Source organism: Adiantum capillus-veneris, chromosome 10 (genome assembly GCF_014529385.1).
Source record: "Adiantum capillus-veneris isolate H3 chromosome 10, ASM1452938v2, whole genome shotgun sequence".
NCBI classification, from domain to species: domain Eukaryota; kingdom Viridiplantae; phylum Streptophyta; class Polypodiopsida; order Polypodiales; family Pteridaceae; genus Adiantum; species Adiantum capillus-veneris.
The window spans coordinates 24,663,780-24,686,825 of NC_140940.1; the positions used below are offsets into that span (position 1 = coordinate 24,663,780).

Here is a 23,046-nt window from a genome sequence, read left to right on the forward strand (position 1 = left end):
GTGCAGGCACTCGCCATGGCTGTCAACAGCACAGATGTGTACAAGGTGTTTGTTGGTGAGGATAAATTGGATGGGAAAAATTACCCAATGCGAGCTTACATGATGCAACATGTTCTTGTGTCAAGAACGTTTGGAATGTTGTATAGGGCATTGATGTACGTCGTGGTTCTATGGATACAAGCGATGTTGAGTATGTTGCAGATTTTGGTGGCATGGTTGTTGCTTCCAAAGCTATTTTACCACTTGTTGAGCAATCTCGTTGGGATGTTAGAGATGCGTAGGCTCATGCATTTATTGTATTATTTGTGAAGCGAACTATTACCCCTCACATTTGTTCAACTAAATCTGTAAAACAGGCTTGGGATGATGGTCTTTATGCAAGTCGCAATCAGGCTAAAATTGTGTTGCTACGTAAATAACTGGAGTTGAAGATTATGCATGAGGAAGATGAAATGGACACTTTCCTCTTGCTAGTATCAAGCATATTAATGAGTAAATTATTTTTGCAAACGAAGTCATTTTTGGCAATATGCTTGTGCATTGTTCTCGATGCTTTGCTAGATTTCTACTAGACTTTGCTAGTACTCGGAGACTTATGACCCAAGGAAATCATGATGTTGTCAAGTTTGAGGCATTATGGACATTGTTGTTGCAAGAGTCACTTTTAAGAAAGAACGGGGCTAAACAATGTGCAGTTGAACACGCTCTTATTGCTGCTCAAAGAAAAGGTGGTAACAGTAATGTAGCCACTTCTCATGGTTCTTCAGCGAGTGGGTTTACAAGTTGAAATGCAAGCTGGATGGTATAAGGCTGAACTTGTTTACCCTTAGCAACAAGTTGGTACAAGGCTCAACTTGTTGCTAAGGGTTATGCATAGCCCGGAACGCATAGATTATGCAGAGACTTTTACTCCCACTTTTCGTATGACTACTGTGTGTCTTCTATGTGCATTGGCAACTCATTTTGGATGGGAAGTACATCAATCAGACATCGTTATTGCTTTTTTGAATGGTGACATATTTGAGGAAGTTTATCTAAGGCAGCCTCGCAGTTTTGTCAAGACAAGACAAGAGGATAAAGTGTGCAAATGTAAGAAAGCTTTATATGGGTTGAAACAGTCTCCTCATGTTTGGTATGAGAAAACTGAGGTTTTTGTAAGAGTCCAACAAAAAACACTTTGTATGTAAAGCGTGAGGGTGATGTACTTCTCATTGTTGTTCTACATGTGGATGATTCGCTAACTGGTCCAAATGAGACACATATTGTTGAATTTAAGGTTGATGTGAATGCTACTTTTAAGATGAAAGATTTGGGGTTGTTGCATCATCACTTGGGCATACAGTTTAAGTAGTGTGATGGTGGTATTGCCTTATGTTAAACAAGCTACATAGAGACGTTGCTATGTAAGTTTGAACTTGAGGAATGCAAACCTATTGCTACTCCCATGGACACAAGTTTGAAATAAAGTCTTCATGATGATGGTGATCCTCTTGATGTCATTCTTTACCAAACTGTTGTTGGATGCCTTATTTATATATGCAATATGAGGCCGGTTATTCAGTTTGCAATCTCACAGGTCAGTAGATTATTGCATAGCTAGGGTCTAAGCATTGGCAGGGTGTCAAGAGGATCTTTCGCTACTTAAGTGGCACTTTACATCTTGGGTTGTTTTATCCCAAGGGGGGATCATTGCTGCTAGACTTACATGCTTTTTCGGACTCGAATTGGGCTGGTTGTTATGACACGCGAGTTTCCACGAGTGATTTTTGTTTCATGGTTGGCAATTCATGCATATCATGGTTGAGCAAGAAGCAACCTAGTGTGGCCACTTCCAGCTATGAGACTTGCTTTTGGATCTAATATTTTTTTACTGATTACTTAGGATGTCTATAGGCTACTCTCAAAATCGTTTTGGATTTGGATCACTTTTTGCCAATCAAAAATAAATTTTTGGATGTGCTTTGCGATTTTTGACTATTTTCTAATTGCTCTTTTGACCAACTTTTTTAACTTTTTGCCAATGTGCCTTTTGGGGAAAGTGTTTCAAATAGTCTCAGCTACCCATAAGACTGCTTCGGCGTAAGGACAATCTCAACAAAAATCATGATGAGGTACATGGATCGTGATCCATATTTGACCTCATTTTGACATGAAACTTGGTCAACTGGTTGTCAAAGCTCTTTTTAGCCTATTCCCCAAAAAAAAATTGAGTTTGGCTCACTAAAAGTTTTAAACACCCCAAATTTTGATCAATTTCACTTAGCTTTTGGTGATTTTTTCTACTTTCTTTGATTTTATTGTGATCTTGGTTTAATTTTGACCCCGAATTATGGTTTGTGTGACTTGGAAGCAGTTTGTAGCTAATGGTCTCTGTTCTGGCTCAAATTGTCTCTGGGGTACATGGATCCTGATTCATGTTCCACCACAGAGCCCCATGAAACTTATTAGATTGCTTTCTGTGAGTTTTTGAATGCCCTTTGGCAACAACTTTTTTGAGTTTTGATCAGTCTTTAGGCTCTTACCATCAAATTTTTTAAATTTCAGATTTATGGTTTCTCTTGACAAAAATATGGCTTTTAGCTGTTTTTGCCCTATCTTCTAGCCCAAATCTAATGGTGGTAGTTTCTAATTACCCTACTCTTAAGTGCTGGAAAGAAACTATGCACCAAAACAAACAAAACAATGCAAATTGAAATCGGAATGGATTATGGAAAAGTAATTTCAAAGCATGGAGAAATTTGAAGAATGAAACGCCTTTTGTATCTCACTCACAACTCTCTTTGCCTCTCAAGAGTATCTATCAAGACTTCGACTTCTGGCCTCTACCAAGCACTAAACCCACGTCTGGTTGCTTCACGGCTTAGGTGTAAACGAATGCGTAACAAAATCTTTTGAAAAGAAGGCTATGAATACAACTAGGTCACTCACCACCTAAGGATCATTCATTGGCAACGGTGCTGATGTTAGCGGGTCGCCACTACGGATGTTTGTAGCATAGCTATCTGGATCTAACATAATGCCACTATTTAGGAAAGTGACTCGGATGTGGCATGGAGATTCTTTGTGGGTGTCAACCTCAAGAATTAAACCTAGTACGTAACAAGCAAACCATCACTCCTTGATTTGAAAATCTGCCTATGTTCTATCTCGCCGCTCTAGGTCATCACAGCATTTTGTCGACTAAATGAACTTGGACCATCATGAAACTTCAGGGGAAGCTATATCTAAGGAGACTAATCTACAAAGTTTGGTGGTCATCCGGAAAGGTACCAAAATCCCGATCCATCATAGTCTAGGTCAAAAAAAACTATAGCAGATTAATCCACATAGGTCCTCTTAAGGTCTAATATCACTCTCCTATGGTCAAAATGTCAAAAAACCATATATTTAAGCACTCAGATAAGGCTCATAGACGCGTAGTTATGAACCACAGCAAAATTGAAAATGATTATACTTAATTGAAAGAGAAAGAGACAAGGAACACAATGCACTACGTGGAATTGGGTTTGGATTACCAGATCGTGAAAAAAAACGAGTACAAGTTGAAGTTGAGTAGCTGCTCATATTGTACGTACAAAAGCTCTTCAAAAACTCAAGATAATGTTACGGTATGTTCAAACTAAGGGTTTTTTGGGCTTTATACCTAGGACTTTTCATATGGCCTATGGCTGGCTCACGTGGCTTTGGGCTCATGAAAAAAGAATACAACTCAGAGTATACAACATTCGACTCAAAATTACATGGACTTTTTAACAAGGCTTTTTGCATATTGAGCTTAGCCTATTGACGATGCTAGCCACATCTTCTTTCTACTTCGACATAAAACCAAACAAAGCCATCTTAAAAGGAACTTTAGAATTATTAGCCTTGGCACCAAAGAGCCTTTCCATATTTTTCCAAGCTTCGAAGGATCATCCAAATGGTATACAAACTTGTCATCTACTATAGTGAGGATGATCCCATGGGCTTACTCATCCTTTGTTGGTACTAAGCTTCGGCTACCCTCACCCTTGTTTGAATGGTCTCATTGGCTTCCCTAGGCTTAACAATGCCCATAAGTTCTTCGTTATAAGGTAGCCCAAATTTTCCACCCACAGAGGGTGGAACTCAAAACTCTTGAATTTTTGAACCGCTTCCTTTCTCATGGTGGCTCTCAAAGTGTAATTGGAGGGGGTTTTCCCTTGGTGGATGGGCAATGTCCATGCCTTTCACAAGATAATCAAGAGAAGGTCATCACAATATGTGAAAATGTAAGCATACATAACAGAGGGAGAAGGGAAAGACATCGTTAAAGCTCTGTAACTAATTATTAGAGGGTATTAAGTAGAGAGGAGTTGAGCTTTAATTATAGTTTACCTTAGCAAATAGCAAAGCCTTGATTACTAATCCTAGAAAGGGCTAAATCCTAGGAAAGGATGATAACTCCTTTTTTTTTTAAAAAAAATACTATGAAGGACTAAATTAAAAAGGCTTGATAGTACTTGTGAAATACGTAAATGATACTGCGAAGAATAAAGATGATGACCGCGTTGGCAGAGTTTGGATAGCAATTGTGTGAATATAAGAGGAATATAATGTGGATAAGAGGGAGCATTTTTGGGTATTTAGTACACATAAGAGTGGATAAGGTAAATTGAAATGAAAATGGAACTGAAATTGATCCACTAACCCATCAAAAGAGAGATACATCATGTATTGATCCACTAACTCATCAAAAGAGAGATACATCATGTATTACGTATTGGTGGAAGAGGGTACTTCTTGCTTACATCATAGGTAAAATACTGTATGGTTAACTCCTTCAATTAGATAGAGAAAGAGTAAGCAAGCTTATCCCCACCATTAAACTTGTTGAGAGAGAGAGAGAGAGAGAGAGAGAGAGAGAGTTTCTTGCTTATATCATAGGTGAAATACTATTTGGTTAACTCCTTTAATTAGATAGAGAAGGAGTTACCCCCACCATTAAACTTGTTAAGAGATAGAGAAGGAGAGACCTTGATCTCTTGCAAGCGCGCACACACACACACATTGAGAGATGGAGGAAAAACTTATTCTTCACTAACTCAAGATAAGTTATCTGCAATGCATGAAACAGATAGCACAACATAAGTGGAAACTAGTATAATGGTCTATTGTGAACCGCTAGTGCGTGAGTTGCATAGATAAGTGTGCCATCACTCTGGAGGTAGACCAAGTCGATGTAGTCAACTTGTAGTATCACGGGCAAGGATATGTGAATCCACAAAGGCACACCATTGATGATGATTGTTGGTGATAGTCATCGAGGAATAGTACATGTTTGACATCTAAACACTCCCCCTCAAGCTCAACGACATCTCCCATATGCCAAGCATCACTCTTAACCGTAGCAGCTTCTCCACTCCAAGGGCCTTAGTCAAGAATTGATGTTAATGGGTTCTTTTTTTTTAGAACATCCTTTGGAGTGTCCCTTCAAGAGTATGCCCACTTTGGACCCTACTAGATGGTGAAATGGGTTTCTCCTAGGCCAAAGATTAATTATCGTGTTAACCACCGAGTTGACATTGGGATGCTGAGAAGGCCCATTTTGCTTTGAAGTTTCTCCTCCATTTCTTTAGGTGGTATGCATATCTAATCAAACATCCACAACTAAGGCAAAGGTTTTTGTTGCTAGATTTACCCTCTTGGAAGATAGGCTTATACTACTTCCCATAGGGTTGGGCATCGCGTAGGAAGGCCCTTAGAATATGCACAATCTAGGCATGATAGTGACCAAGCATGCCTTTTCCGAGAGATAGGTACTATGGGATTTGCTTCAATTCTTCAGCTAAGATGGGACTCACCCAAACATTGAAGGTAACTTATTACTCCCCCATAGTCTAAGGGAAGATGAAGAAAGGTAGGCTCAATTAACTTACCACGAGATATTTTCTATATTTCATGAATTAGCAAAGCCCTCATTAGCAATCTTAGAAAGGGTTAAATCCTAGAAAAGGCTAGTAACTCGTTATTAATAAATACTAGAAAGGGATAAATTAAAAAAACGTTGAGAGTACCTATGGAATATGTAAATTACACTATGAAGAATAAAGCTATCGACTACATTGGCCCGCTAACCATAGTTTAGATAGCAATTGTAGGGATATAAGAGGAATATAATGTGGATAAGAGGGAGTGGTATTGTGGGTTTAGTACACATATGAGTGGAGAGAAAATAAATTGAAATGAAAATGGAACTAGAATTTTTTGGGATAGATACATCACGCATTGTATATGGGTGGAAGAGAGGCTTTCTTGCTTACGTCATAGGTGAAGCACCATTTGGTTAACTCCTTGATTGTGTATAGGTAGATTGATTTCCTAGAATCATGGGTTGATGCCTTTTAATAGAAGACCGGGTAAAGACCCTATAATCAATCTTCGAGAGAAAACTGGTAAAGGTTTGGAGTAAACTGATTTATCCCCATTAAACTTGCTAAGAGATTAGTGGCAAGACCAAAGTGGTGTTCATTATTTATGCATGATAGAGATTAAAGATTAAATACACTTAAATTAACACATCCACCAAGAGAGAGTAAACACAAAGTAAAGCTTGATTATTGAACTAAATGAAACACCTTTAAGTAGGGCTAGAGAACATAGTAAAAATGTGTAGAACAAGCACAAGGTTCCAATACATAATTACTTTAGTATAGCACGTAAGTTCAATAGGAGGGGTTTTGTTTTTATAATATTTAAGCAATTTAGCAGAGATACATTAACAAGAGGGAATTTCTGAATACGTTTTAGAAAGAAACCTGGTAATTTATCAAAAAAGAGGGGTCAATTGATTCATGTCCACATTTTAACAAAGGGGTTTTTTAAGTATCCTACAAAAGCATGTTATATAGGGGGTTCTTAATAGTAGACACATTCAGAGTACAAGTCCATATGAGTTCAAAACCTCTCTCAAAACAGTCCCAAGAATGTAGAATTGACCCTAAAAGAGTGGAGGTTGTAATAGAGCTCAAATACACCTCACCTATCCTCTCATAGTCCTAGGAGGCACATGACTAAGACATAACTCCATTCCATCTAGGATCCAAGTAGACTAGAAGTGGTACACATTAAGGAGTATACATCATAGGTCAAAGCCCACATAACCTAACAATCATCCGCTTGGGGTTTGGATTATGATAAGTGACATAATGAAAGAGCACAATCCAATCTAAGAGCAAAAGAGCATCCCCAATCCAAGGGACAAGAAATATCTCTAATCCAAGAGACAATCTACAAGATACCTTGCCTCAGACAAATATATGCAAGACTAAGACCATGCTACTCAAAGCAATCTCCAACAAGAATACACTAGAAGAGGTAAAGGCTAAAAGAAAACTAAAGAAATGTTATCACTTTCATAGCCGCAAGAAACATGATGATTGCTACCGACATCTTCTTCTCGCTGGTCTTCTTCTACACTTGGAAGAATAGTTTCTTTGGACTTTGAATTGATATCGGTACTAACTTTGTCCTTCTTGAAGCACTTGGAAGGAGGATGATGAGGAGGATGAACCTTCTTCCCACAAATGGTACAAGCTTTGGATATGAACCAATCCTTGGCTACGTGTCCTCCTTTATTACACTTAAAACATGCTTTACTATTAGAAGTAATTGCTAATGCACTTCCTGTTGTGGTTGATCTCTCATTTTTTGCTTCTTCTCTTCAAACTATAGGCAATAAATGACATGCTTTATTTTTAGAAGTAATTGCTAATGCACTTCCCCTTGACGATTGATCTCTCCTTTGTTCTTCTCTTCAAGCTGTAGGGAATGAATGACATCGGGGCTTGGGTCTTTCTGCCCGATGATAATTACAACTTGATCATACCCAATAGGACAGAAATCTTGTCCTTTCACGCACATCATATTTTACATGAGTGCGTTATGTGATCATGCTCTTGAATTTGTAAAGGTCCATTTCAATACTTACTCTAGGGCAAAAAATGCTTTGCTGCCTGCTTTGCTGCCTATGGGGACCACCTTCTAATAGAGGATAAGCATTGGGGAACTTGGTGGGAACACCTCTTAACTAAAGAAACACAAGGTGCTTATGGTTCAAGTGGTAGGCATGGGGGAATATTCAGACCCGACTCAATTATGAAGATGAGTTGATTGGTGTTTGACAAACCACATGGTGTTTGACAACTGGTTTGTCTTCAAAAGAAGGCAATTGTGTGCACCAATCCCAATGAGTAGAAGGCAAAATTAGTTACTTTATGCTCAGCTTCACAGAATGCACACACACACACACCTAAAAGTACACAAGTGTTGAGCTATGCATAACTTCATGTAAACAACTCTAATTGATGCAGGGAGAGGCTCTATGGAAAGGTCTCACTGTGTACTATTCACACATGAATAATTCAGAGGGAAAATTATTACTAATGAAAAATGGGAGGAAATTGATCGTAAATGCTTCCGAAACTTAATCCTAATCAAGCTCAAAGATACCTACCATGGAGCATCCTAATAGAGAATTACTGACAAGAAGAGTCTTTGTTATGATGTCTCTATATAAAAGACTATGGATGGATGTGTGCCAATGTATAAGGCATGAAAACAATTTCTATGAGGTACATGAGGGCTAGATGGAGATATTCAATATATTTCCAACACAATAAGTAGGTCATGCTTGAAATTAAAGTAACAGCTGAACTATCAGCCCTGAGAAGTCTAGCCAAAGCCAAAAAAGGTGTTTTTAAGGAAGTCTTGAATCATCAGGTGATTAAGCACCCAACCTTGTGTATAAGTCCAATATTTGGCATGAGTCAGCATCAGCATGAGCCAGGAACCGTTATTCATGAGGCAAGCAAAATTTCAACTAATTTCAATTTAATATGTGAAAATATTGTATCCACCTAGTGTATGCAAAAGAATTTCCCTTAGAATCCAAGTAAGAGTTGAAGTTTCAGCCATAGAGAAAGAAGGCCCCAATCTAGTGAGACATTTTGCTCAGAAAAGCCAAGTAAAAATGGAAAAATGAGACAACAAATTCTGCCTATCACTTTTCTCTCATCGAGTGGGTAATGAAGCCAGCCAGCTTAGGTAGTTTAGTGAAGAAAGCAGGCCACCTCAACCCATACCCAGATATAGGGAGTTTATGAGAGTTGAATCTAGTCCAAAGAAAGGACTAGCCACATCCAAAGACCAAAATTAAAAGACCAGAAAAAATGAGCTATAGATCAGATCTCCAATCAAGACACAGCCAGTAGAAGAAACCTGCCGTGGAGACTCAAGTAAAGATCAAATCACAGGGAGCATGATAATACCATAAGACCCTTCAAACCCCTAGCAAGGGAGAGTCATTTTTATGTGTGAGGTAGGCTTACATCTTAGAGACTCAAAAGACCCAAGAACCTAGTAGCAGTTAATGTTGTAATAAAAAGTCAAAAAACGGGTTTACGAGCTATATGATTACCAAGTGAGCTAGTCTAAATATCAACCAACAACCAGTCAATCAGTAACCAATCAGCCCTCTTTTTTTACTCAATTAACCATAAATAGAACCATTTAAACCAATTAGGCTAATTAAAATCAGTCAGCATGTAGTTCAAGTCCTAATGTAGTAGTCGATAGCAGAATACATTTCCTCTTTGCCTTCAGCAACCAACAGCGACAAAAAACATCCTTTCTAGAATCAATGTTCCAAGGCAAGAACCAGATTCTAACATAATCTTCCAATCATCCAACTAAGAGCTAGTATCCTTCCAAAAGCCTCATAACATTATAGTGGCACAACATTAGAATTTTTCTAAAACTAAGTTTTGAGTGAAATATAGATCCTATGGAGCAGAAGCATTTCAAAAAATTACCAAAAGCCAGCCAGAATCTCTGGTTAAGCCAAATTTTAGGTAGTAAAGCATCAAGACTAGATCGATAATCATATGCCGGTCAGAAACTAGTGCTAGAATCCCCCATCTTTTATTCCATACATCACAAGCACAAGGTCTTGCCTAGCTTATATTAATATATCAACTTTCCTCAAAAAGTGTCTCCAACTCAAAACAGGGCCAGAGTTCAGCCTTTTAAGATAAAAGACTAGTATTATGAACCATTCTCACCTTTTTATAATACACAAGTCTTCCCATTATAGCCATATAACAAATTCACAGTTAGTCAGAGCAAGAATGTAGGATTTTAAGTTTTAAAATATCCCTGCAACACCGGATTATAACAAGTATTTCAGCAATTAACATTAGTACAAAACCAGTTTACAACAGAAGCCAATCAAGTTAAATGCTAATGTGGTAGAATCCACAGCAGACATTGTTGATGGTGAATAAATAAAACCTGTGAAGTGGAAGCCATCCTAATAATCATCAAAGTAGCAGGGGATATAGACTATTACAGAGCCAAGCATCAATATGACCTCTCTCACACATTCTTCCCCTACACCAAGTCTAAGTGAGGGAGGAGAAAGAATCTCACACCTTATATAGTAGAAGAGGAAGAGGCAGGGGAAAACACCAAAAAGTCCTCAGTTATGGAGGTGTCATAGCCGGCTAGCACAGAATCTTCTCGATATGAGGGTAGAAGGATTATTTGTTTAGAATCATACCAAGGAAAAAGGGCCAAAAAACCGTGTCGAGCCATCCACCATCAGGCTAGGTTATCAGAACGAGATATGTTCATCGTGACGCACCATGAGTGGAAGAGACGCGCGTGACAGAGTGCATTCACCCCTTAGAGAGTGCCAAATTTTAGGTAACCTGACCAAATTGGAAGCCCTGACTCTTGCCCAGACATGGGGTTTTTTTCTAATAAAGAAATTAGGGGGTTCATCCCATTGGGTAAGCAAGGTAGGCAATGGGTGAGGGGATTCCCATATGAAATTTTATGGTGGACAACTATACATATCCACTCTATTCTAGCCAGATAAAGTGATTCAGAGCACAATCAAAATCACCTCTAGATGAGGTGCTAGAGCAACCATAGCCCGCCGATGAAGTGCCAAACCAAGAGTTATTAGGGGAAACCAAAGTGAAAATGCACTGGCAGAAGGTATGTTTGTGTGTGTAGTTGGATGTAGCAATATGTTTAGATGAAGTGACAAGTGTGTGTGTGTGTGTGTGTGTGTGTGTGTGGCAAAATCTATGCACTCAATGTATCATACATATACAAAGTAAATCATTGTAACTATGAGAAAACTCATCAAAATTGTACTAGGAAAGAAATCATATTCAAGTTGTTCTCTCTCTCTCTCTCTCTCTCTCTCTCTCTCTCTCTCTCTCTCTCTCTCTCAAGTTATATATGTTTGATCAGGTAGAAATTCACCCCTTATGGCAGCAAAAAGAACTACGTGAATTTTGCCACATGCAAGGTGTGCATGTTAGCGCTTGGTCTCCCCTTGGTGCACCTGGCACCAAGTATGGCTCCGATGAGGTGCTCACTCATCCCACCATTGCTCACCTTGCTCATCTCAAGTCGAAATCTACTAGTCAGGTATTGCATGTGATTGAGAGAGTTTTATTTTACAAGTAGCGCGTTTTTTGGTTTTTACATATCATTTTGTTGTGAGTTAGAAAGCGCCTAATTTTGTTCCTCATGTATGTGGATGCAAAGTGTAAGTGCTCGTGTGTGTGTGTGTGTGTATGTGTGTGTGTGTATGTATATTTAGAATTATACTTATACACAAAAGAACATAACAGTTCAAAAGACATTTGGCTTTAAACAAAGGACAAGGATTAACAAAAAACAACTTAGTCTTTGATTTATTTTTGTGCATTATAGTGAGAATGAGGTATCATTCTAGTGTTTTGTTTTGTACATAAGATAGTCAAGAACAACTTATTCTGCAGTGAAGAAGGCCAGCTTCAACAGTGATGGACAACAACTTAGCCAAAACGATCCTAAGTAAAGATAGAGTGCTCATTTGCATCCATATAAACAAGACAACATATTTGTTAACTTTGAATACATATTACAGGTGGTGTCAACAGACCTATCAGTTGTTATCCATGTCCTACTTAAAACCTTTTTAACTTATACCTACAATCCATGTAGTGTTAAATATCAGCAAGTATCCATTCTCAGAACAATAGATGAAAATGACGTGTGTGTGTGTGTGTGTGTGTGTGTGTGTGTGAAGATTCTCCAACATAGATATGCATACATGTCGATACATATATGCATGTAGGTTAATATAGGTGTGTATGACAATGTATCCATGCTTGTATACATGAACAATAACCCATGATTGTGAGTATTGTTTTTGTGAATATGTGTAGAAAGATGGTGTTTTACTATTTATTTATTTATGAGCAGATAGTACTAAAGTGGGCTCTACAAAGCGGAGTTAGTGTCTTACCAAAAAGCTACAATCCTATCCATCAACTCAACAATTTACAACTATATGATTGGGATCTACAAATGGAAGACATGGGTCTTATCTCCACACTAATTCAAAGACGAATTTCTACTTGTGATTACTTATGCAACCAAACCACTAGTCCATTCAAATCTACCAAAGACCTTTGGGATGAGCACTAGTGAGATTTGTTTGCCCCATGAATTAAGGTTCCTTCTTGGGTCAACATTGTTGAATGTTTCAAGAGGGGTGCTTGATTCTTTTAAGACATGTATTTGACAAGGTAGATATCATCATGATCCACAATTGTGAAGGGGAAGAGGATCTTTTGTTATAGTTGGAAAAGAGCAATAAAACATGTGTATTTATTGTGTCAAATATGATGGCACACTTGGTTTAAAAATACCCTTCTCAATGCAAAGTTTAATGCAATTCATTACATGATCTTAATCTGTACATAAAGTCTCAATTTTAGTGCTACATATGTGTCTCTTTGTCTAGGGTTACATTTTATAAAGCACTAGAAATGTATACCACTCAAGGGCAATTTAGCATCATTTATGTTTTTAGTGATGGCATGACCAATGGTTCATTATAGCTCTTTGTCCATTATTGTTAGGGTTGCTTTGTGTGCGCTTTAATTCTTTTCACCCTTAAATTATAATGTTGGAGTTTTGTTACATTCACCATTGCCCACACCTCCAAGTTCTTGTTTAGGATTGAAATTCATAATTTTTTACCAATTGGGCATGCCGCCTTGCATGACGAATAGTTAGGAATGGTTGTTGTCTTGCCATAAGTGTATAAAGAATTTCTAGCATTATAATCTAGCATCAAGTTTTTCTTCAAAAGCTCCAATTTGTCGACTCGGTGTGGTGTCCTTATTGTGCCTCTTTCTGTCTATGTACAAATACAATTCTGTCTAGCAATCAAGTTTTTCTTCAGAAGCTCCAATTTGTCTACTCGGTGTGGTTTCCTTCTTTTTGCGCCTCTTTCTGTCTATGTACAAATACAATTCTGTAATTTTTTCTTCTTCAAGGCTAAATTATTGCCCCTTACTTTCCATCAAGTGTTTGTGGACATGTTGCTAAAAAAAAATTGTGGATATGTACGGACTTTGGCGAGCTTGATATAATTATTTTCCAACACATCCCATATGAAGTGATACCTCACTTCAATGTGCTTTGTTTTGGACTGGATCGCATGATGCATTGCCAAAGCAATGGTACTCTTAACTATCGCAATGCAACGCTAGAATCTACTAACCCTTGCCATATCTCCCACTAAACATGCCAACCATAAAGCCTCCTTGCTAGACTTTGACGTTGCAACATACTCGACCTCTATAGTGGAAGAGGACATGCAACCTTGAAGACATGATCTCTAAGACTCCTCCAAGACATAACTCCTCCATCAAATATGAAACTATAGCCAAATGTAGACCTCTTGTTGTCTACAATTCCTAGATTATCCACATCTATGTATCCAACAATGGACACATCACTTTTTCCAAAGCATAACTTGATGTACCTTTAAAATCTCAACAAAACGGTATTGCTAAAAGGAAAAATAGGTCAGTTATGGAGATGGCATGATGTATGTTCATAAGCTTTGACACATGTAGGCTATATGTGTGTTGCCTACATGCTTAACATGTGTCCCACCAAATCTTTCCAGTATATGACTCCATATGAGTCATGGCATGATAAGAAGCCATCCCTTGGTCACTTGCGTGTTTTTGGTTACTTGGCTTATTTTCTAGTGCTACAAAAACAACATCAAAAATTGGATGATAAGGCTGTCAAATGCATCGTTGTTGGTTTTGGTGATGAAAGCAAGAGTTTACAAGTTATATTATCCGCAGTCAGTTGTATCTTGATTTCTCGAGACTTTTTTGTGGAAGATGCAGTTTAGTCCTTATTGTTATGTATAAAGAGATGGGTGTAAGCTCACATTACATTTTTGATAGCTTATTGCCTCTTCTCAATGGAGAGAATACAAATGTAAGTCTAAAAGGAGCAAACATAGCCTTCGTAGGTTTCAAGTGATGTCACAGATCGGTCTATTTTGGATGGACATGTAAATGATGCACTTGATTAGGATACGGTTGAAAATGAGGAAGCTAGAGGTATGCCAAATGGTTGGTTTATACTTTGTGTGACAATGAATTGGATGCACTTTTGTCTAGTCATACTTGTTTGAGTTCTCATCGTGCTTCTTATGCATCAAATTGTTATGTTTTTGTTATGTCAAGTATGTGTGACGAGGTTGAATCTCTTACTCTTGAATAAACACAAAATTCAAAGGATTGGATGGTTGTTATGCAAGGTTTAATATGATGCACTTGTGAAATGCTTGGTCTTAATGTGACTTTACGCTTAGGAAGAAGGCCATTAGTACAAAGTGGATTTCTAAGCTAAAACACGAGTCGGATTGTAGAATTGATCTCTATGAAGTAAGGCTTTTTGCTAGCTGTTATGCTCAACAAAAGTGCATCGATTATGATTAAACTTTTGTTGTTCATTTCATTTGTGCATTGGCAGCTTATTTTGGATGAGATGTACATCAGTGGGGCATTAAGCGGCTTTCTTGGATGGTGACTTCTATCGACTTATTTAAGGAAGTGTATGTAATGCAACCTCATGGTTTTGTCAAGAAAGGGTAGAAAAAGAAAGTGTGTAGATGTAATAAAGCATTCTTTAGTTTAAAGCAATCTTCTCATGCTTGGTATGAGAAAATGGACAACCATTTGACTGCATGTGGCTTTTAAAATAGTCCAACTAAGACCAACCTGTATGTAAAACATGCAGATGATATAAATCTTATCGTTGTTGTGTATGTGGATGATTTACTACTCATTGGTTTGAATGCGACACATATTGTTGAATTTAAGGATGATTTGAATGCCACATTTGAGAACAAGCAATGAGATGAGGGTATTGCATTATTCCAGGCAGTGCAAACTTTGCTAAGCAAATTTGGACTTGAAGATTGCAAGACAATTGCCACTCCTATGTCGAGAGGTTTGAAGTTAAGTCTACATCATGCTAGAGATGCTACCCACTATCCAATAGCTATTGGTGACCTCATTTACGTATGTATTACAAGGCCACACATTGAATTTTCAAGTAAGTAGATATATGCAGAGCCCAAGGTCTAAGTGTTGGCAAGCAGTTAAGAGGATATTTTGTTATTTGAGTGTCACTATACATCTTGGGTTGTTTTATCCCAAGAGTTGATCATTGCCACCAGATTCACATGCTATTTGAGTGTCACTATACATCTTGGGTTGTTTTATCCCAAGAGTTGATCATTGCCACGAGATTCACATGCTTTTTTTGACTCGGATTGGACCGATTATTGTGACACACGAGTGGTTTTTGTTTTAAGCTCAGCAGTTCATGCATCTTGGTTGAGCAAGAAGCAACCTACTATGGCCACCTCTGGTTGAGGCTGAGTACAGGGAAAAGTTCACAGCTACGGTTGAATGTGTGTGGCTAAAATGCCTTATGGCTGATTTGGAAGTTGGATAGGAGTCTAGCACTCTTATCTATGCTGATATAGATAGAGCGCATCAAGAATTGCGAGGAACCCAGTCTCTCATGCTCACACAAAGCACATTGAGGTGCATTAGCACTATATCAGGGAGAGACTCTCAATTGGAGAGATCATGTGAGGTCCCCAACCAAGAGATTAGGGTGACTTGATAGTTGGGGCCTTCCTTTATTTTGAGATTCCAATAACGACACCCTATTCTAATTCAACGAAGTAAGGATACGAGCAATAGAAGAGAGGAAGTCCTCTATCCATCGAGTTTTGTGGATGTGAGAGTCATACACCACAAGCCATGTCGATAATTCAAAGGATTACAATGGGAGCTAGTTCCTATGTCATAAAGATAAAATCTTGTTGACATACCTAGGGTCTACAAACAACGCCTTTTTTCCCACGTTGAAGAGGCACGTCTGCCATTCATAAAGTCCTAAATGTAATATGAGACTTGTTCTAAACTAACAAGTAGTCTTGTGAAAAGTACCCGACTAATTGGGTCCACTCGTATGTAGATATAGTTTTGTTTGGATACTAGTCTCCCACTTTCACGCTGCACTCACCCATTCCTCGTGTTTTTCGGATATTACCACGTTGATTTACATGTACAAACAGGGTTCCTTTACTAATGTCAGACACAGTTCTTTTATATTGTCCTTCAAAAATCACCCAAACAATTCTTTCTCAAATAGAGTCTACTAAAAACAGACCTATGTTTTAACAAAAGAAATTATCCAATTGTTTATGATTTTGCCGCTACCCGCGGACTTTCTTTGTCTAACCAACAGAGTCTTTGCAAAGAATTTACTTATTTGCTAGCCATGAATACACCAACTTCCCCAATCGCTAACCGCAAGGGGCATCTCGCTATCCACAAGGACAAAAAGAGAGCTGATAACCTCGGTTTCTTCTCCGCTAATAGTGAGACCATCTCGCTAATCGCAAGTAATTCCATATAAAAAATATATATTCCTTCGATAATTTTTCTGTTTTAAGAAATTCTTCAGACATGATCATCTAACTCCCAATATCAAACAATTATGTCACTACTTTACAAAATTGTATGCTTGTTTCTTGTGATATGATCACGTTTCTTGGATGGTTTAAAAATATTTCTAGGTTTAACTTACTATGTCAACATGTATAATGATGCAAAATTATAAATTTATCTTATCGGATTAGCGACGTGTTCGACTACCTCTCACGTTGAAGGTTGGACGGCTTCAACTTTTTTTGTAGCAGTTGATACCTCCGCTTGAGCTAAGATTGGAGTAATTGACACCTTTCTTTGTACCTTCTTCGGAGGTGGAACGGTAGGAGCATCTTTGGAGCTTCTTGTCACTCGTTTTGAGGCCATCACATTGATATAGAGAAGAGAGAGAGAGAGCTTCGTCATAAAAGAAAGAGTTTTTATTCCATGCTTGTCGAGAAGATGGCGAGAGAGAGAGAGAGAGAGAGAGAGAGAGAGAGAGAGAGAGAGAGAGAGAGAGAGAGAGAGAGAGAGCTCTATAATCTGAGGGATAGCAAGATGGTAGTAGAGATGAACATGGAGAGAAGTTGAGAGAGAGAAGATACCTCCAGTGTCAAGGCAAGGGAGCTTCCGCTATTCAGAGCCTTTGTGTGTCTGAGACTGAGGAAAGTGGGCCTTTATATATGCTCTCGAGGGTAAAAGAAACTGCTAAAAATAATGAAAAGTAAGAAGATAAGTCATGCGGGTTCGCGGTTTTCTTTATAATAAAAAATCACGCACGATTTCCTATGTGCGAATTAGAAGTGTTTAAGTTTAGGAGAAAGCTTGTCTATATTGAGGAAAAGAGGAAAGAGGAGCTCTAATCTTGTTTCAACTCTCCTTATTTCCTAAAAATACTTTTTTTTGTTAAAAATACTCTTTCTTTCCTAAAAACACTTTTTTTTCTTAGAAACACTCTTCATTTCTTAGAAGCACCTATCCTTTCTTAAAAATACTCTTTCTTCTTTATTTTCCAAAAACACTCTTTCTTTTCCAAATTTTAGCCACAAGTTTTTCTAACTTTCCCATGGGTCAATTGTTATCCTCAATTATAGTCTTGAGGCATTAAAGTGCTCCTAATCTTAGCAATTTGTTGTTCCCAAGTGAGTAAGGCCCACAATTAATAGTGTTGTAGTCCGAATGATGTGCTGAAAAATCCTAGAGTGCGTCTTAGAAGTCAACGAACTAATTACCATGGTTAATATCTCATATCTTATTGTCTCCATGCCGTAACTTAATTATAGATTGTTGCGATGCTACTTTGCATAACTTTTGACTATTCGTAAAGATCTTAAACGGACTCCGATTTTTGATCCCATTGTTCCATCAAAACTCTCTATAACTTAACAGAAATGTGAACTTCAAATACTTTTGCAAAGTAACTGAAATAGTTTTTATTGATAAATCTTGGGCATGTTATAGCTTAGCTTAGCTAACTTGTCAACATAAGACGACCTTGTGGATCTGTTCACAAAGGCATTGCCTTATGAGAAGCTCACAGCTTTAGGCTTGCTTCCCTTTGTGGGCTTATCATGTCCATAGGACATTGAACTTTCCTAAACTCTATATGACATTTTGGTTCACCTCATCACTCCTAGGGGGCATTTGTTGCCATGTATATGGTATTGACGCGTGTAACACACTTAGAGCTGTGGAGATACTTTTTTTCTCGCTAGTGTCAGGGCTATGCCAAACAAGGACCACCGGCTACACCATCTCCAAATGGATACCCCACGATTCCTGATGTTCCTCCTACTCGAGATCAACACCATGATAGAACACCTCGTGTTCTTTGATGCCAACTCAAGGGGGTGATAACATTTCATTTTTCCTACATGGATCCCTTAAATCTAAGAAATACTTCCTTATCAGATCGACCTTTCCATTCAAAGTCATCACACTAATTGAACTCAAACTGAGAAATACTTTTTTATCAGATCGACATTTCCATTCAAAGTCATCATATTAAATTGAACTCAAACTTTCTATGGCCAATTACGGGAGTTCTCTAAATCAAACTTGATTCAAGATCATCGACGCTTTTTTCCTAGGCTTTCTTTTAGAATATTTTAATTCTTTTTTTCTTTAGTATTATTAAGGTTATATAGTTATCTTTCAAGTAATCACATATACTTTCTCCAAGCATATCTCTATCCTCATCCTAGGACTCGGGTATCCTGTCTCCTCCAGTCACATGTGGAGGCGACACCTTTACACAATTTCCATTCTTATTTTTCTTTATTTTATTTGGAAAATATTTAAAAATTTAATTTATTTTCTATTCCTTTTAGAGATAAATAATCCGAGAAGCAGAGCAAATGTCCGGCTGATGAGGACAATTGTGTGATAGCCTAATGAGGTTCCTAGCCTTTCCAAAGTTCCTTTTTACCAAATAATAAGTAGTCATGGCCTGCCGAGCAAACCACTTGGCACTCATCATCGAGGAGGCCCCCTTGCACGATTTTTGCCATCTTCATTTTTCTCTGGATGGTGTCACGCACATACACTGTGATAGATGACTTCACAGATTCAGTAAGTTCTCAACCATTTCTCCAAAAATTTCATGGTTGGTAGATATTGGTATGTTTTTTGTTTAAAACAGTACCTATTTGCAAGTTGAGACCTTACTGTTGGTCATGTTTACACGTAAAATTGATGGGCTTCCAGTGATTCCACTATATGACCGCCAAGTGTGGCAGCTGACAACGATGGGTATGAGTTTGATAGTGACATGATCCGAGAGCCACTACGGGACTTGCCGTGGACACTAGATACCCTTGGAGCACCATTTTGGCCTGGCATGGAGAAGAGTGAGTTCTTTGCTCGGTAAGTCGAGGAGGGAACTTTTATGCTCGATTTTTGCCATTGAAAAGTTTGCTAATGTGCCATTGAAATGTCCGCTCATGTTTGTGCTATACCTTCACAAAGGTTGGGGATGCAGTTTTGGATTGTCTTGCAGGTTGTGGTAGCTTGGAAATGGAGTGTGAGCGTCTACAATGACATTGCATCAGCATTGATTGAGATTGCAAATTGTTTTTGGCACGTCTTGAACCGTAGCAGTGGCTTCCTAGTGGTCTAGGATTGACTCTTCATGTTGGGCGAGGTATCACGTTCAGCACAGTCACATCCATCCCCATCTCCTTTACGACGTCACCAAGAGTTGATTGTGCCATCTGCTCCTCCTCATAGTAGACCTCCAACTATAGCTCCAAGTTTGCCAAGCCATGGTCAACCACTCTATCGGCCACTATTTTCCACACTGTCCATGGGGCCCCCACCTGTACACACCCCAGTAGCACAACCCCCACAAGATTTGTGGCCACTGGGAACCTGAATCCCGATTTGTATCGATTACTCCATATGAACTTGTTCTCTATGTAATGGCAAACCAAAACTTATTGGTTGGTCATACTATGTTTTAATTTTCGATGATCACCATGTGCTATGTGTTTGCCGCTTTTTGTTTTTTGTGTAACTAGCTTTAGTTTTTAAAGGCAAGTTAATCAATGGTGGTTAATCTTTTAGTGAGATTTTTTTTCTTTGTAATATTTTATGTGAAAATATCACAGAGGACATGGTGTGAATGACCTTTCAAGTAAAGATGCTGGGGTTTTTTATAAATAGCCAAAAGAACACTAGTTTCATTCATTTATTCATTCCAAGTTTCTCTAATTAAATATTTAATTTCTTCCTTTAGTTTTCTCTCGTTCACATAATTACCATGCCTAGGGGAAATTGCGGAAAACGTGATCAGCATGTTCAACCACCCCCTCGTGTTGACCCCATCAACAATGTGCATGCCAATTACATTCTCAACATGTATATGCTATGAATGATGTATGCATAGCATAGAGTGCACATAACTACAAGGACGCTCTCCGTGATATCAACGAGACCACAAGCTCCATATTCAACGCCATGTAAGATCTTGATTTCAGAGTGCACTTAACTATACGGACGCTCTCCATGCAGTCAACGAGGCCACAAGCTCCATATTCAACGCCATGCAAGACCTTGATTCCATGCACATCCAACCAAAGGGGATATCAAGCAAGTTGCCGCACTAGCCAACAATGTAATCATGATTTGGGGAGAACATGGTTTTCACACCCTACAAGAGTGTGCAGCCTGCGGAGGCTTGGGTAGAAGGATGGCATACATTGTTGCGCAAGGACAAGCCAATGGAGCCAACAACAACAAGAATAGATTTCACCTTTCCTCGCTAATGTTAGAGATAAGGTCTTGACACCATATTAGCATATTGTACTATTTTGTTTTGGTCCATATTTATCTTATTGTCATTATTGTTTTAAGTTGTGTACTTTAACCCCTTTTAATATTAGTATGTGGTTTTGTTATTGCAGTCTTTAAATATTGTTCAATGTTGTTCAAATCAAATTTCATTATTATGGAGTGTTAACCATTGAAATTGATTTGTTGCGAACATTTTTTGTGCATGTTTCATTATCTAGATGATGGCTAATCATGTTGCACGGTGTATATCATGATGTTTGAAAAGAGTGTGTGTACTCTGCTATGAGTATATTTTCCAAGTTTGTATACCAATGTGCATGTGTATGGGTGCGCACAAGTATGAAATAATAGAAGGACACTTATCACGTTGGTGGTTAAGCTTGTTGCCCAGCATATATCACAACACTTGAGAAGACTATGTGTTTATATGAGTGCACATGAGAGAGGCAAGTGAGAGAGAGAGAGAGAGAGTGATTTATAAATTATGAATGTTTGATCCAGGAGTGTTTGCCAAATGTGTGTGTGTGTGTGTGTGTGTGTGTGTGTGTGTGTGTGTGTGTGAGAGAGAGAGAGAGAGAGAGGCAGATGATGATGGAGAAGAAGAATCAGGTTGAAAATGTGTAGGAAACTATTCGAAGCGACCTTGGAGACCTATCCAACGAGGAGAGTTGAACTCAAGATAGGTTATTCAAGATGAAAATACCTTAAGCCTATATACGAAGCTTGGGTGGTAGAATGGTTGAATCATTTTTCCCTTTTTTTGAACACAATACAACCACCGGCAAAGCGCACACATACCTCAGAGAGAGAGAGAGAGAGAGAGAGAGAGAGAGAGAGTAGTCGACAGAGGATCAAGAGAGAGAATAAAGTTGAGAAGAGAGGAAAAGAATCTTTTTAAAATCTACTCGTCGGATTCCAAAAAACTGCTCACCGAAAAATGATTGCCAAAAAATTACGTCCATGTTGATCAATCCACTAACAATAATCATAACAAGAAAATTCCTTCCTCTCCTAACGCTGACAGAAACGAAAACCAGAGTCGTACCTTCTTCAAGAGATGCAGATTTGGCAACTCTACTACATCCTCTCAAACTCATGGCAACAACAAAAACCATATGCAACAGAGAGCCAACCGAAATTCTGCCAACAATCAACACCCTAATCAATCTTCCAACGGTGATAAAAAGGTGAAATATTACAAATGCTTTCATTTTTTTCATTATGAAGATAAATGTCCAAACAACCCTACTAAGAGCAACGGTCATTTCAATGGCCAATCTAATGGAGTTGCACGCAACCGCAACCAGAGACCATTCAACAACGTCTACCCAAACGGTGCACAAATTAACCTCATCAAATATGCTATGACAATGAAGTTGGGGCCAATTATGGTGAGGGCTATGATCCTGAGTATGATGCCAATGAAGATCCTTCTCCAAGTATTCCTATATCTCCGCACACTCTTCTCAAAGTGAAAGGCACAGTTAAAGGTGAAGATATCACAATTCTCTTAGATGATGGTAGTAACCATGACCATCTCTACACGATTGGCATAGCAACTATCTCTTTCACAACTCTCTTCACCTCATAAAGAGAAGCAATGTTTTAACTGTAAGACTCAAGTCACTGTTGAAGTTTGCATTGGTGAATTTTCTCATACACATATATTTATAGTCGCACCTTTGCATGGTATTGATATGATTTTGGGGATGCCTTTTTGACATGAATTTAACCTACCAATCAATTACAAAATATGCACTTTAACTCTCACTCATGAAAACAAAACCTACTCCATCCAAGCAATCCTAAAGCATCAAAATTTTCCACTACTCTCTCACACTCAAGCCAAATGAGTAATTTAAAAGCAAGGAAAATCCTATCTGGTGCTTGTAAACCAACTTTCTACTCA

At 38.3% G+C, this 23,046-nt stretch overlaps 1 protein-coding gene across 4 annotated transcripts in view; it reads left to right on the forward strand.

Moving 5' to 3' along the window:
- LOC147448559 (NADPH-dependent aldo-keto reductase, chloroplastic-like) overlaps nucleotides 1-12,766 on the forward strand; it is a 40,383-nt gene extending 27,617 nt beyond the window's left edge. Inside the window, exons 4-5 of one of the 4 annotated variants that reach the window (XM_086522409.1) lie at nucleotides 11,305-11,460; nucleotides 12,283-12,766. In XM_086522409.1, coding sequence (XP_086378535.1) covers nucleotides 11,305-11,460; nucleotides 12,283-12,507 — 381 coding nt within the window. In that variant the 3' untranslated portion in view covers nucleotides 12,508-12,766. Of the gene's footprint in view, nucleotides 1-11,280; nucleotides 11,461-12,282 lie in introns of all 4 variants that reach the window. The other 3 variants (XM_086522408.1, XM_086522410.1, XM_086522411.1) reach the window with 3 other exon arrangements.
- Nucleotides 12,767-23,046: the final 10,280 nt, after the last annotated feature.